Source organism: Marmota monax, unplaced genomic scaffold (genome assembly GCF_021218885.2).
Source record: "Marmota monax isolate L192 unplaced genomic scaffold, Marmota_monax_Labrador192_F-V1.1 WCK01_AAM20220418_F8-fsc00034, whole genome shotgun sequence".
NCBI classification, from domain to species: domain Eukaryota; kingdom Metazoa; phylum Chordata; class Mammalia; order Rodentia; family Sciuridae; genus Marmota; species Marmota monax.
Window position 1 is genome coordinate 5591601 of NW_026693934.1, and position 16945 is coordinate 5608545.

Consider the following 16945-nt stretch of genomic DNA (forward strand, 5'->3'; position numbering starts at 1 on the left):
GATGGGGGGAAACTATAAAAAGAAAAAAAAAGTAGGAAGTTATAGAGACAAAACACAGGGTCACCATGTTCAAGGAATTAATGTGGAGACGGTTTGCCACAGTTTATGATATACAGTAAGTGTTCCTTAAATTGAAGCTATTACATATGAATCATATTAATTCAACTGATAGTTCTGGGCACCTACTAAAAAGCCAGGTTCTAGTCACTGGAGCAATGAATAATACAAACCCAAACATCCAGCCTTTATGGATAGCAACCAGTGCCATAGAGAAAACCAAAGCAGCAAAAACTGAGGGTAAGCAGGTGGAAGGCTTTGTAATTTTCAATTGAGTGGTCAAATAAGATTCCTGGAAAAGGTGACATTTAAAAGAAGCCTGGAGGAGAATAGGAACAAAGAGAATGAAGATTTGCCTTTCTAAATTGGCAGCTCCATAATAAAATGACAACTTGGAAAAGCATTCATCTTGTATTTGTGATGTCTGGCTTGTCCCACTGATTGATCCTACAGAAAATGAAACTCAAATCCCTGCTTGAAAACCCTGGGGCTTCCCCAAATGAGAAAATCTGTAGGTCAAGAAAATGGAGGATTAAAGACTGTGATATCTCTTGCCATTTGATTTCAGTCTATTCTTGCTTCATTTCTCATATCGAAATATACATGAATTCCTGAGATTATCAACAGGAAAAAAGTTATTATATTACATGTTGCAATAAGATTATTATCATCCTTGTTCTCTCTCCTAAAATATGGGGGGAAAATTGTTTTAAGGAAGAAAGATTGCTGAGATAACTCCATGCTTAGTGATGAAAAATCATTTCAGCTATGAGTTTGCAACTAGAGCAAGAACAATCTGATTGTGAACTGCAGTGTGGAAGATAGAAGATTCTTGACAAGATCCTCTTCTCTTTCCCTCTCTGTTTCTCTCCCCCCCCCCCCGCCTCTCAGAGAAAGCATCTTAGCACTGAAGCAGTTCTGTCAGTATGGAAGAATGAGAGCTGAATATTAAAATAGCTGCAGGGCCTCAGTAAGGGGATTATAAATATAAATTCTGAGTCAAAAGGACATTGCTATTTGCTGTCATGTGTCTTCGGGCCCTTGGTCCAGGAAATCTACTGTCTGGATGGTTTGCAAGTGCTGGATACCTAAGAAAAGACAGCCAAAATGCTCTATGAAATATAAAGTTAAAGAAAATGTTCCATGAAGTATTACTTTTCTTAGGACTCCAACCTGGTTACTGAAGCATAATTTCACAGAATTAAAAAAAGAAAAGAAGGAAGAAAGAAGGAAAATGTTCCAAAGGGTACTAAACACTGAAGTTAGAGATATTTCATAGACGACTTAGAAAAAGACTTAGTTGTGCCTTAACTTTTAGTTTATAAATTTCAAATAAATAGATACAGCAATTCTACTTCAGCCATACATAGAAAGAGGGGCAAATTCTATACATTCATTATTGTAATGTTTGAAAGTTATATTCAGCTCCACTTAATGAAATAGATCCTCTTAGCATCTTTACTCTCAAAGACATGATTTGTAAAATGAAACTACTCATACTGGCAAGAGTAGTCCCAGACAAGCAGGAGGCTGTGACTTCATCTGTGCTGTGCTCGCTCTTTCACCTTCTCTCACTGAGATTCACTCCATTAGCTTGTAGCCATTAGTGGTGGTTAAAACACAAAACTTGCTGAAGAGAATTATCAGTCATTTATACTCCGGAGTGAGGAGTCTGGGAGTCTGCTGTCCTGTGGAGTAAGGAAATCATCCACAGAAAAACTCTAGCACCTCACGGATCAGAGGACAAGCCCCACACTTTCAATCAGCACCACCATCACCTGTCCCAGGCCTAATTATCATGGCTAATATGCACTTCCTTCAGACAGACAAGAAACTCTGAGCTTTAAAGAAAAGCCCTTCTAATCTATAAGGTAGCTGGAGATGCTCCTAAAGTATTTATACAAGTACAATACTACTACAGGTGAATCAAAGTCTGACAAAGGAGAACTCTCATGAAAACATAGGTTGGGACAGTGCTGTGGGCTTCTGCTACTTAGCAGCAGAAGAAAGAAGTCAGAGTTCAGACCGTATGTCATGTCTCAAATATAAAATCAAGTTTTCATTAGGTTACTTTTCCCATCCCTAGCTATAAAATACACAGAAAATTCTAGACATAGATGGTACAAAGTAGAAAAAAATATCTCATTGCTAGAAAAAGCAAAAGTTATTGTCTTCCTAAGCTTTTTTGTTTCCTTCAAGAAAAACATTTTCTTTTGCCTACCCAGGTGAAAATCATTATCTATATGAATCATTCTGCTTTTCTTACTTGACAGTTAAACTACGAATATACCAAAATGTATCTGAATATGTTACTTACAGTGGCCACACTATATTCTCTTAAATGGATATGTGGGATAACTGATATTAATTATTAACCTTTTATTTATATCGGATATAAATAAAATAAAAGTACATATATACATATTTACATATACTTATAAAAGGAAATATGCTTTATTTACGTTTATATATTAAGGAATATATTTTATATGCAGTTTGTTTTATAAGCTCAATATATAGTCATAGACCACATCATGATACTTCAGTCAATAACAGACTGTACATATAATAAGTTGACATGGCTTAGTGATATCATAGTTGTTTCAATCTGTATATGTACAACTCATGATATTCGTACAACAAAATCGTTTAATGATGCATTCTCAGAATGTATTTTTATTGTTCCATGATGCATGACTGTTCTCTCTCTGTCTGTGTAGGAGGGTGACTAATGAACTGGGGCTATGTGTGTGGCACAGTGGTAAAGTACAGACCTAGCACATCTGAGGCTACAAGTTCAACACTCAGTACCACAAAAAGACAAAACAAAACAAAAACCATATAGTTAATTATATATAGTTTTAGGTATTTCACTATTATGAAGAGCTCAACAATGAAACACAAATTGTTGTGCAAATCTTAACTTTTTCAGGTTAATTCTGAGAAGTAGAATTAATGGTTAGAATGGGACTCTTAATTTGTGTTGGTATTCAAACAGCAACAACAACAACAAAAAAGACAGAGGTTTAAAAAATAAAAAAGGCTTAAGGAAAAGGGTACAAAGCTGCTCAGAAAAGATGTGGCCTGAACTGTATCAGTCGGTGGCCCTCTTAGGTGGGCACCACCAATCTACTTGCTGGAGCCCTGGATATGGGGAGCAGAGAGGTGGGGTTGGGCAACCAGGAGATGCTGAAGCAACATATGGGGTTGTGGTGGGGTGGTAGAGGAGTGGCTTAATTTCAACATTTCAACAACCAATATGGCCATGCCAGTGTACATTAGATGAAAATCAGAACTGTTCTTGACACAAAATGCCAATTTACTTTCAGAAGAATTTAACTTCTTTTCATTTCCTTACTTCTTACATGAAAGATTCCACATAGCAATAGCAATTGGCTTCTTCAATTTTCTTAAATTGTTCTCAGTGAAATTTGATCTTTTCTTCAAATAGGTTTTTTTTAAAATTTTGTATTAAATATGTAATTAGGCACCTAACCATTTTTTTTTCAGTATTTCCCTGTTAATAGGGATAAAGTTACAAGACACCCAGGGCATTGATGCCAATCTCTGTAGCTCACAAACACCTTGTGGTGTTGTGTGGCAGATTGCTGAGAAAACACACCAACTCTCAGTTTTGTCTAAATTGAAGAGTCTTTAGTTAGCCGGTCAGCCAGCGACTGCTCCCCACAGGACCCATAACTGTCTCTGCAAGGAAAAGCAGCAAGCCTGAGCATTTTAGGATATTTAAAGATAAAAACCGCAAAAACCACAACCAGGTTGACGGAGCTGCAAGCAAACAGGTACAGAAGCTGAATTGGGTGGTTAGGAGACAATGCAATGGGTACATTATTTCCCATGGGATTTTCCAGGTTGGCATAGCAGCAGCAAGCAGAAGGAAACTAGGTCAGAATGACCCTAGTTCAGTACAAGTTAGAGAATGGTTACTAATGTCTAGACAATCAATCTCTGACAAAGTACATTGCCCAAGAAAAATGGAAACCAATGAGAACAATTTTACATTGTATAAGAATTGCTATTTTATGTTGCCAAGTATGCTATGCTAGGTAACTATTAATGGGTACAGAGGTGGGGCTTTCCCATTGGAGAAGCATTTATTACATGATATGGAGTCTCAGGGTAAAATGGAGTCTGTTTGGTCATTGCCCATATAGCCTGGCCCGTAACAATCACCACGTTTGTTTTTATGGAGGAAGTGAAATTCCTAGGGTGTCTAGATATGCAAACGAGTTTTAGTCCAGGTTCTAATTGCTTGTAACTTTAAATGAGTAAGAACTGTTTTACTCATGTACAGGATGATAGCAGTTATTCCATTATTGGAAGGATATAAGCTATAGTGATATATAATCCGTAAGATTTAGGACTACTTTAGATAATCACATCTTGAGGCCAAAATATTATTAAATACATTCATAACTAAGTAATTAAAAAACAAACAGTTCTCCCCATGCAATTGTACCAAAAGACTTTGCCTCATTGTATTGTATTTAAAACCTTCAGTGAATATGAAAGTATTGTTTAAAAACAAGTACATTACAGACTTGAGAGAATGGAACATAATGGTACAACACTGGAGTCATTGTCATTAAAAGCAGAGTGAACAAGATTGTTTTGGCTAATTTAATAAGGCTTGAAACAGAAAAACAAGAGATAATGAGCAGAGTGGAGACAAAACTATCATTATTTGCAGATTAAATGACTGTACACTTAGAAAAGCAAATAAACTCAATTGTAAAGCCTTAGAATTAATAAGAAAGCAGCAATGGCTGGACACAGGTAATACTGACAGAGGAAAATATGTCCTATGGTAGAGCCTTGGTCTTTCTGTTGTTGTCATCAGCATTTGAGTATTTTTCATTCAGTATGGATTATTTGCAATCTACTTGAAAGTCTGTGTTATATAGTTATTGTAGTTTTCCTGAAGCATTTGTTTCTTGTTGGGTTTTGTGCCAGTTTGGGATGTGACCTCTTAATTAGTGAATAGATTTCTGTTTGACATTCACTACTGAGTAAATCTTTGCAATTTAAGCCACTTAATACCAGCACATGCATCTCTGACATGAGGAGTCCATTCTTACCTTCACTTTATGATGGGAAGCCTAATAATATGTGACAATGTTATGGGCCAGACTATACGGGCAACCCGGATATAGTTTTTTACAGTTTTTACCTTTAAATATCCTAATATGCTCAGGCTTGCTGCTGTTCCTTGCAGAGACAGTTATGGGTCCTGTGGGGAGCAGTCGCTGGCCCGCCGGCTAAATAAAGACTCTTCAATTTGGACAAAACTGGGACTTGGTGTTTTCTGAGCAACCTTCCTCCTAACAGTGATACAGCTGGATAAAGGCCCACCTCTTTCCTGAAAGGTTTCTCAGAAACCATAGATTTTTCAGGACAGAACGTACCTTTAAGAATCCAAACACCCAAGGCATCAATGTCCAAGTAGATTCCATAACATGTCTGAGAGGTACTTTTTCAGTTATGCCGATACTCTTAAAGTGACAGATGACACTATTGCCTATTGCCTGCGAATTCAGGACATGTTTGATCATTAGCAACTTCTTATACTGAGCTGAGAAACCACTTTCTGGAACTTTGAACCACTGGCCTCTTGGGTGCAAGTATTTTGCAGTTTATTCAACAGGATCTATCTGAAGATGGCAATAAGAGCATTTTAAATTTTTTTTTTTTCCTGGAGAAAATTTTTAAAAAAAGAAAAGAAAAAGTCCAAGTTCTTTATGTTTCCCTAATCATTCCTAATTTGTTGCTCTACACTCTTGGCTTACACTGGGTCACTGGAAAACATTAACCTTTGCTTCCTGCCACCTCCTGGTTTCTACACTGTACATACTAGCTCTTCTAGTTCTTACTCTAATTACATCCATTCTACTGCTGTCCAACTAGCTTAAAGTTATAAATTTCTGTGTCACTTTAACATGTCATTTATGAAAAAAGCCAAGATTAAGAATCTGATAAAATTAGATTTTCAAATAGTTGGTCATTACTAAGTAACTAATCTCTCCTTGGCCAGGTTAATAATTACTTTTTATATCTGTTAACTTAACTTGTTGGACTGGACTAAAGAGACCTGGGTTTTATTCAAATTTAATGGTTCTCAGGCTTCTTATTTGTAAAGTGAGTGTTTTGATGGTTTCTAAAGTCTCTTCTGTTTTTTAACCTATATAGGAATGCTGGTATTTATGTGTTGCAGAGCAAGAAAAACACCTAACTGTTCTCAACAGATATCAGTAAAATTATCACCAAAAAGATATGAAATACCATATGCATTTGAAATACCATATGCGAGTTGCCTAAATGGATTAAATAATTATCAATAAACATATATGCAATGATATTGTATATGGTATGGCAATTGCATTGGTATACTAGAGGTTAATGAAAACAGAAATAAAAACTGGATAGAATAAAATTATTTGAATTTTAGTTATGTCTAACCCTTATACAACTTCCTGACATTTGAACATAAGAACTGAGAGGCAGATGGAATGATTCTCATTTAAGCAAAGTCCAGAGCAAGGAGAACATGCTGCCCATTATTGCCTTCCGGAATGTTTTTCCAGGCGTAAATGTATGCACTGTAAATTAATAGCATTCTCCCTTACCAAAAGAAATATGGGCTTATTTTTTTCCATGTACCATCTAGCATAAATATAATACTCATTAAAGGATGAATAATAATGAAGCTCCACCGGGTGGTTTAATTTTAGGAAGCATTAATGTTAAAGATGGACCCAAAAGCAGATTCTGTGAGATTTAGAATACAAAGCAATTATTCTTAAAACCTAAAAACAATTGCTGAAATTAATATGATATGAATACACAGAGACCCCGAAAAAAGCAATCCTAGCTGTTCCTTATGTTTCATTAAAGCACACAAACTCATGCATATATACACACACAGTTTCTCAGTTTGGGCTCTCTGAAAGCTATGTGGTCTCTAATTCTATTCATGATTTGTTTTCCTCCACTTTCTTTTGGGGGGTTCATATAGTATTTATCACACACATTTTCCTAACACTAGAACATATAATCTATGGTTAACAGTGCTGCTTATCGACTGTATTTTACTGATGTGAAAGATTATTGAAATCCTACACCAAAGAGTTTACCATCAATTTCCTTTCTTTTGAACTGCTTAGAGCCCTGATAATTTCTTGGCTTTTGAACTGAAGTGTCCAACACCTTTTTCAAATATCTTACATTTTTTCCATAAACTATAGGAACTCTCTCCACACAAACACCAGCCTTTAAATAAGAGAGGTTAATAGATAGGGTGCACATGCATACACTCCCTGCTCATGTTTCTGAAAAGGAAACCAAATAAGCCCCAAAGAACATGAGCACTAAGTGGCTTAAAAGCAGCAGTTTCACTTAAGAAGCTTCTACTTTGTCTGCTTTGGGTATGTTTTTCAATTGTGCTGGAAGAAATGGTAGCACTGTTACAAATGCAGAGATGATCACAGATATGCAGAAAACACCTGCAGTTGTCTGGGCAACCAAGAAGAGAACATTGAGGCAGTGAAACCAGAGAGGCCCGTCAGCCACGACTGCAGTGGGATCCCACTATTGTACTATGGGAGCTGAGCACAGAGTCACAAAGTGCAGGAGAAAGCCAATGGCCTCATTTGCCAGGCATTAGAGTTAAGTGATTGATTTGGAAAAATAATGTACAATCTCAGGCACACTGTAGATCATAGAATACATGGGAGACCATTTCTCTAAGGAAAGGATGGGCAGTTCCTCCATGCACATGCTTGCAGTTAGGCAAAGAAAGGTTATTAGATAATCGCCACCCAGTTAATAGAAGAGCACTGAAATTAACTACAATGTTCCTTCCCCTCAAAATGCTTTTGCTCACAACAAGAATACCTAGACCTAGGGATTTTAAATGCATTGCTTTTGATTTCATGAAGTTCACTTAGGTAGTGAGAGCTAAGTATCTATAACTTGAATTTCTTTTTACATTTCTGATCAGTTTCATATGAAGAATGACCCTGAAGAGCACCCATATTCTCTGCAAGGCAGAGCCTGTTATTCACACAATGTTCAGCTTCTCTCAGAAGAACTTCAAGGGTTATTCCCTTTATTTCGTATGTTCTCTCTATTAGCTTCTAGGTGTACCTGGTTGTGAGGAAATGCTGTACAGGCCAAATGTTCCTTTCTCTAGATAGCTCATAAGGACCTGGATAAATTTGCATTAGAAATTCAATTAACTTTACATTAAAAGGTCAATTAACTGGGTCATGACAGAGATTGTTTTTAATTACTTTTTCTTTTAGGGCTTCTCATTTTGTCCAAGCACAAGTAACACTATCAAGTCATACTCTCCTTGCCTGTTGGTTGCCTGAAATTCATATGCAAAACACACTGGAAATGACTGTCTTGGTTAACTTAATTAATAGGACACTCTTTGGGCAATTCATCAGGCTTACAGTATCATATAATCTTCCCGGCTTATCGTATCAGTAAGCAATAATGGAGTATTTTAGCTTAAACGCTCTCTATAGTATTATCCATAACAATATCCTTCATTATTTGTCCTTGTTGGTTTCTGTTTTCTTGGTGAAAGATGATAACAAAGTAAAATGATTTTAAGGATTTGTCCTTATTAGATTATATCACAGTGCATTTTGTGAAAAATGAACCAATAAAGTTATCAAAAACTAGTCACTCCATCTTGCTAGAGTGCTCTGGGTTTTCTTTGTGTTAACATAGGTCAAAATTCAACTCATTCATGTGTCACTGGAACCCATGTACTCCAGAGATTACCACTTAGCAGTAAGTAACAATTGTTAGTATCAGTGTTACTAAGTGGTAATCATTACTAAACCAGTGCTCCAGTAAAAGAAAACAGTATCTAAATAAAACATATTTTATATTAACATATTTTATATTAACATATTAACTCAAACTTTCATATAACTAGTAACTTAAAAATAAAGCAAATACTACTTGGGCATTGGTAAGAGGCAAAGTCATGAGTTAAAGTTTGTTTTATTTTTGCAGAAGGGAACAGCCCTTGCCTTATAGGAACAACAATATGCTAAGCACTTTATAAACATTTTAATTATACTATTCTCACTACAATCCTATGAGATAAAAATCCGTTATTCTCATTTTACTGACGAGAAAACTGCAGCTTTTGTCTCAGCCTAGATCATACAAATCATTAGGGGCCATTAGAAATGACATCACATTTATCTGCCTTTCCAGAGTTCACATTTTTGCACTAGCTCCAAGAATAGTGGGACCATATTTAAAAGGTTTGGGGAGTGTTTCAAATGCTTAGAAGGCAGTTTTGAAACTCAACCAGAAGAAGGGAGTGGTTTTAGACCAATGCAACTTGAAAAGTAGCGTCACAACAGTGTAAATGAATTACACCATCAAGCACTTATTCTTTCTAGTGAGGCTAGATGAACCACAGCTCATATACCAGTGACCAATGCATGGACCAGGCTTCCCGTGGCACAAACCTAAGAAACTTCATATGAACTTCTTCTTTTCTGTGAAATCATTTTGGATAAAAGTAAACTTCCAAATTATTCTGTTTCCCCATTCGTAAAAAGGATAAGAGAGTCACGTCACTTATCCACGTTACAGATAGTAATGAAGGTTAATGCCCTAAACTATAAATCTATAGGGGCATTCATCTCAGTTGACATGATATTGCTAGTTTTAATGTGCTGATCTTTTCCAAAAACAAAGTAGCTTTTCTAAAGAATAAAAAAAGATAGCCATCAAATAACATGATGTTTACAGTAAAATACAAACTTTTAAAATGTATTATTCATACCTGCACCTCCGCCTATGCTCAGAATCTTAATTTCTGATTTTGCATCTCCAATCCTGAAAAACAAACAAAAAAAAATGTACTTTACAAAAAATGTGCAAGGTGCTTTGTAAAATCTGATTACCAAGTCTATTTGAAGAAAATAGACTAAAAATACAATAAACAGAAACTGGGTTAACATGAAAGGTCTCAATTATTTCAGTGGTTCTAGTGCCCTCTTTAGAGTGTCTTTGTAAACATACAGATTCCATTCATCAACAGTCTTGACCTGGGAGACTTAAACACAGCTCTAGGAACATTGTAAAGGTATGACATACCATTTGCTTGAAGATTGTTTGGAGAACAAGAAAAAATAAATGAGGACCTTTGAGTCCAGTGACGTGATCAGCCCTTCAGAGTACACAGGGCAAAGGACAGGAGGTTCACCCTATGTCTGTGATATCTGCTATCTTCCTGTCCTTCTTCCCACCTTCATTTTGTTTTGTTTTGCTTTTGGTACCAGGGATTTAACCATTGAGCCACATCCCCAGTCCATTTTATATTTTATTTTGAGACAGGGTCTTTCTCAGTTGCTTAGGACCTTGCTAAGTTGCTGAGGCTGATTTTGAACTTGGAATCTTCCTTCTTCAGCCTCCCAAGCGGCTGGGATTACAGGTGTGCACTACTATTCCCAGCTTCCCACCTTTCTTTCAATAAACAATGTCTATTACTTATGTATGTAGCCTTAGATTCTGAGGTTCAAAAATGAGTAAGATACTACTTGGCTCTCAGTTTGAAATGTGAGATAACAAAGCCCTGAAACAGAGAAGAACTAGAAACAGAGAAGAATAGATGAACTGGCAAGTAAGTTAGTAGCACCTGCTTGTAGATGGATAGAAAGGGGTCAGGAAAAAAAATATAAGTGTACAATGACTGTCATGTTTCTGTGGGTAAAGGGTGGCAGAGAATATAGTTTGACACAGCAAGTTTACCTTTTGTCAGTTCTTTTATTCAGAAATCTGAATTCAGAAGATACTTGGACATGCAAAATTAACTGTGTAGGAGAGGGTCAGGCATCAATGACGTATTCTGGAAAATAATCATCATAAGGTAATGGCCAAGCAGGAGAGTGCACTCCACCACCCCAAAATGTTGCCAAGCGAGAAGAGCAGAGGGATGATGATGATGTAGCACCAAACTTTTAAAAGTCACTGAATTATAAGGAAGACACAATGGAAATAGGGAAAGAGTGACAAAGCTCAGAGGTGCAAGGGGAATGAGACAGAGACAGCCACCAGCAGTGTCAAAGAAATAACAAAGGAGAACATGTCCATTGGATTTGGCAATATGAATCGGTTTGATAACAACAGGCTTAAAAGAAAGTTAAGGCCAAACATCAGATTAAAGAGTGAGAAGAGAAGAGGTGACAAGTAGAAGGAAAACATGAACTGGGTGATGTTTGTGTTTGTGTAACAGTGGGCCATTTTATGATCTGAACATAGCCCTTGCTGCTCTGCCACTGGGACTTATTTTTTTAAATGGACATGTTTCTTTCTTTTCCTCTGTCCATGCTCCTCCCTAATCTCTCCCCCTCCCTAATCTCAGGGAAACTGTATTACCTTTCCTCCCCATCCTCAATAAATTTATCTGTCCCTGAGTACACACCCGCTATAGGAACAAAGTAATCCAGATGTTGGGGAAGGTGCCAGAAGATCTCAGAAATGACTATCTTCCAAATTAACAAGTGAATTACAATTCCAACAGAGAACATGCAGAAGGTAGCCTTTGAATCAACACTTTAGAAGCCCCGTTCTAGGCTGGGGCTGTAGCTCAGTGGCAGAGTGCTTGCCTAGCATGTGTGAGGCACTGGGTTTGATCCTTAACACCACATAAAAATAAACAAATAAAATAAAGGCATTCTGTACAAACAATAAGTGTTGGAGAGGGTGTGGGGGAAAAGGCACAATCATACATTGCTGAGACTGCAAATTGGTTTAGCCAATATGGAAAGCAGTATGGAGATTCCTCGGAAAACTTGGAATGGAACCACCACTTGACCCAGCTATCCCTCTCCTGGGTCTATACCCATAGGACTTAAAAAGAGCATACTACAGAGACACAGCCACATCAATGTTTATAGCAGCACAATTCACAATAGCTAAATTGTGGAACCAACCTAGATGCCCTTCAGCAAATGAATGGATTAAAAAATGTGATATATATACACAATGGAATATTACTCAGCAATAAAAGAGAATAAAATTATGGCATTTGCTGGTAAATAGATGGAGTTGGAGAAGATAATGCTAAGTGAAGTTAGCCAATCCCCAAAAAACCAAATGCCGAATGTTTTCTCTGATACAAAGAAGCTGATTCGTAGTGGGGTAGGGAAAGGGAGCATGGGAGGAACAGAGGAACTCTATATAGGGTAAAGGGATGGGAGGGGAAGGGAAGGAGCAGGGGGTTAGACAATGATGGTAGAATGAGATGGACATCATTATCCAAAGTACATGTATGAAGACCTGAATGGTGTGAAGATACTTTGTATACAACCAGAGATATAAAAAATTGTGCTCTATATGTGTAATATGAATTGTAATGCATTCCACTGTCATATATAACAAGTTAGAATAAAAAAATTAAAAATAAATAAATAAAGGCATTCCGTCCATTTACAACTACAAAAAAATAAATAAAATAAAATAAAAGCTCCCTGTTCCGGCTGAGGGGCAGAATCACAGGCTCTGGGACAGGAGTCCCCTGTATTTCTCCTTTGCTAGCAAAGAATAAACCTTCTTTTTCCTTTGTCTCAAAACCATGTCCTCATTATTGGATTGGTACCAGGGACAAGGTCTGAGCTTTCAGCAACATTTGGACTGTGGGTTGATAAACACCTTTGATACAGCTCAAGGGAAGGAGTCTTCATGGAGCAACAGAATGGGACAGGTGGACCCTGGTTCTGGAAGAAGCAAGGAAGGCTAGAGAAAAAGACAGTTCCAATCAACTGCCACGTTATAATCATGAGGCTTAGTATACTCACCTTCATCTAACTATATCTTGTGCTCCTTTTTAAAAATGCTTATATCTGTGGATAGCACAGGGGGACTATGGAGCAGAGCATCCAGGCTGAAATCCCAGCTTACTGATATGTTACCTTGAGCAACTTATTTGACCTCTCTGTTAAACAAGGTAATAATATCACCTACCTCACAAGGTTGTTAATAATTGTATCTAAGTCATATAGGAGTTGTATTAAATTATTTAATTCATCTAAATCTCTTAGAAATATATTTCTATATTTCTGTGGCAAGCACTCAACATTTGCTAGCAATTACTGTGATTCTGGACATAGCTAAGTGATTTACATGAATTAACTTTTGGAATCCTCACAACTTACTCCTCTGTGAGTAAGATACTATTATTGTCCCATTAAATATATTAAAATGGTAACAAATAATTACTGAACACTTGGTATTACTGAGGCAAAGAAACATATGTTTTATATGTAACAACAATAACAAACTTGACTACTGACAACTATATACTATAACCAACCCTTGAACCCTACTCCACCCTCCAACCCCAGAAAAGAAATTGGAGATTTACTCTTTGGGGAAACAAGCAATCTGAGTAGTAAACTTCTATGTACCTGAGGATCTCCCAGGAAAGAACTGAGTCTATATTCAATTACCACTGTGAGCCACTCACTCAATAACCCTACCCATACATAGACAAATAGGGTACTAACCACTTTTTAGTACCTTATTATTATTGATCATATATATATATATATATATATATAGAGAGAGAGAGAGAGAGAGAGAGAGAGACTTCTTGGGTAGTTGGGTATCTCCCCAAATGAAAAACAGAAAATAAATTTATGATACAAATCATTTTCAGTAGAGTATTATACCCAGTCAAACTATCTATGGGGATAAACAGAGAGTAAAGGCATTTTTAAATATAAAAATTTCACAAAGCTTACCACCACTCATTCACCCTTAAAGTTCTTACAACTTTAGCTCAGGTTAAAAAAAGGGGGGGGGGGGCGGACTAAAGATATCCAGAAAGAAAGGCCTGAAATCCACCAATCTATCATCAGGAAATCAAATACTGAAGAGAAAAAAATTTCTAGAATATTAAACACATTCCCTCATCAATAGCTATATAGCCAGCCAAAAGCAAATCTTCCCAGACTGCAGAAAAGAACAGAAGGCTCCAGAAAAGATGTTTCCATGAGAAAACTAAATACATTATTTTTAGCAATTGCTGCTTGGGCATCATTGTAGTAATAGAAACATAAAAATCCAAAATCCAGACAATCATTGTCAATTATAGGCAAGACCCAAAGTTGTACATGAAAAATAAATGTAATGCGTATAAATATTGTTCAATTATGAATAATATGTAAACAGAAAAAATGGTATAGACACTCAAATTATTTAACCAAACAATTGGACATAATAGATGGGGAAATGTTAGAGTCTGTAAACAAGTCAGGATGGTGCCTGGCATTTTGCCAGAGGGAATGGTTTGTGAAGTAACCAGCTAGCCATTAAGTGTGGAGATTCCTTATTGGTTGACTGCTGTATCTAGTTTATGTTAATTAAGATAAGCTGTGTGTAATGTATATATACCCCTCCTGTCCTACAATAAACTGGCTCTCACTCCTGCTGTATCAATCTACACAAGTTGCTCGTCACCCCCCGGTTATTTTGATGCAGCCGGACTGCGGCAGGGAAAATGTATGTTTAGTTAGTTATTTTAGTAGAACAAAATTAAGAAATAAAAGAATTATATGTATTTTAGATTATGAAAAAATTCCATGAGCAACAAAATATTTTGAGGTTTGGAAGTGATTGCTTTTGGAGAGTGGGAAGGATAGAAGACTACGATTTGTTGTTGTTACTATAAGCTTTTTAGAACCATCTGACTTTTTAAAATATGAACATGTCTTGTTCTAATAAAAATGTTAAATTCAATAGGCTGAGTCCACACCCAATTAACAGCCAACCCTACCCTTACATACACAGTGAAGTTCTGAACCACTTTTTAGTGCCTCATAACTTATAAACAACCTCAAGCAAAATCTTTAAAGTCCCTTCAATTAAAGTCAAATTTCAAACATTACTTTCAGGAAAAATTTACTTTCTTAATGAAGGACATTTTTACTCAGGCATTCCTAACTCTATATTGCCATTATAATGCAAATTTAGTTATGACTTTGAAAATTCATCAGCCTTTCAAAAATTAACTTTCAACATTCCAGTTAGATCTGGATATTCTTTGAAGACAGGGGAGGGGAAGGGGCATCCATCATTAATTATTGATTATGTTATATTGATCCAAGGTACCTTTTCAGAAAAAGTTGTGTGGCTTTAGAAAGCCAAGGATCTGGATAAGCTAAAGAAAGGAATGTGTTCTTTTAGGGCTGGAAAAGAATGCAGAAATTAAATCATTATCTTTAATTTTAGAAATGAGCAAAAAGACCTAAAGAAATAATGTATAATTAGTTCCTAAATAAGAATTTATCTGTCTTTACTATCTACTTTGATTTTTATATCATTACTCCATTACATATTAATCTTAATACATTATGTAATACTGTTATTTTTTAGAAGCAGCATTTAAAAAGTAAACTCTGTAATGAAAATTGAATAAAAATTTCCAATATAATGGAGATAGTAGAATTCCACATACATCCAACAATGTCTGCTCTGATCAGACCCTGATACTGCTGTGGTGAGAGAATGTCAGGCCTGTAATAGAGAAATTAGCAAACAATAAAATATCACATTCCTTTGCTGTCTGCAAATTGGATCCACAGTCAATCATTTCTTCCCAGTTTTCCATCATTATTTCCTGAAGCAGAGGGAGTTGTAGCAATTCATCCCCAGATAGGTGATTTGATTATCTTTAGCATGTGGAATCTGTTACTCTCATAATGCTTATCAGCTCTGGCACAAATTGAACACATTAATCACACACCAAAAAAAAAAAAAAAAAAAAAAAAAAAAGGAGGGTGAGTCTGGGAGAAAGAAAACTAGTCAGTTCGGTTTCACTGATAATGAGAAAATGCTCTTTTTCAAGGACCACATTGCTAATACTAAGTTGAAAGGAAAAGACAATATTTTGAAGACTGATAACTATAAGGGACAAAGGAAAATGAATTTAAATGCATATTATGATGAGAACTGAGAGGTACCCACTCAATTCTCAGGAGTCAATGGCATTTTGCAATTATTTGTATTTGATTCTAATGAAAAGAATACTGTATTCCATTTGGGACTTTTTTGAAATGTAAAAATCTGGAGGAGGGCTGAAAAATCTGACTACAAAGATTTGTATCTTATGTTTTCCCATGAACATGGATTTTGTGCCTTCAAAGAGTTAACACTTATCTCTGTGCAGCTGGAAATACAGCACAAATAGGAGCCTTTGAGTGTTTAAAGCAAAGAGAACGTCTAACCAAAGCACTGCAGGAGACAGGCAGGAGAGGGCATGAGGAGAGGCAGAGGGGGAGCTGCTAGGAGCTGCTATCAGCAACTCCCCTTATCCCCGCGCCCAGCCTGCGGGGCTGGGCTCAGCCCATCTATCACTGGCGCACAGTGATCCCAGGCTTGTCCCTTTGACAAACACGTCCCTTTTTGTTACCTTGCTATTATGCCTGGCAGCTCCTTGTCCATGAATTCCTGCATGCACTGGTGTTCCGTGGAATTGTCGAGAAACCTCCGAAAAGATTCAACATATCTGCTGTGGTCAGAGAACAAGCTCCTCATGGAAGATGCCATATTGGGTTTTCTAAGGAAGATAGGGAGGGAAGCAAGGTTTAACTTCCTCTCCTTCTCTTCCCAGTTCCCTTTTTCTCTCCCCACCCCCAATGTTTTCTTTCAAAAAAAAAAAAGCTAAGCACATTCATTAAGTCAGCATTTGTTCTGTACTTTGTGCCAATACTTTAACCCCTACAGGGTTGCACTTTTTTTTTTTCTATAAGAAATAGAGGAAGTAAAGCAAGGCACTTTTGGCAACAGCTAAAACTTGTTTTAAAACTCCTGAAGTCCAGAAACCCACAAAAGCAGA

The 16945-nt window shown here is 36.6% G+C and overlaps 1 protein-coding gene across 1 annotated transcript in view; it reads right to left on the reverse strand.

Moving 5' to 3' along the window:
- Hnmt (histamine N-methyltransferase) overlaps nt 1–16745 on the reverse strand; it is a 43634-nt gene extending 26889 nt beyond the window's left edge. Inside the window, exons 1-2 of the mRNA XM_046463765.2 lie at nt 16520–16745; nt 9890–9942 (exon numbers count right to left, since the gene is read on the reverse strand). Of these exons, the coding sequence (XP_046319721.1) occupies nt 9890–9942; nt 16520–16656 (190 nt within the window). The 5' untranslated portion in view covers nt 16657–16745. The remainder of the gene's footprint in view (nt 1–9889; nt 9943–16519) is intronic.
- Between the last annotated feature and the right edge of the window lie 200 nt (nt 16746–16945).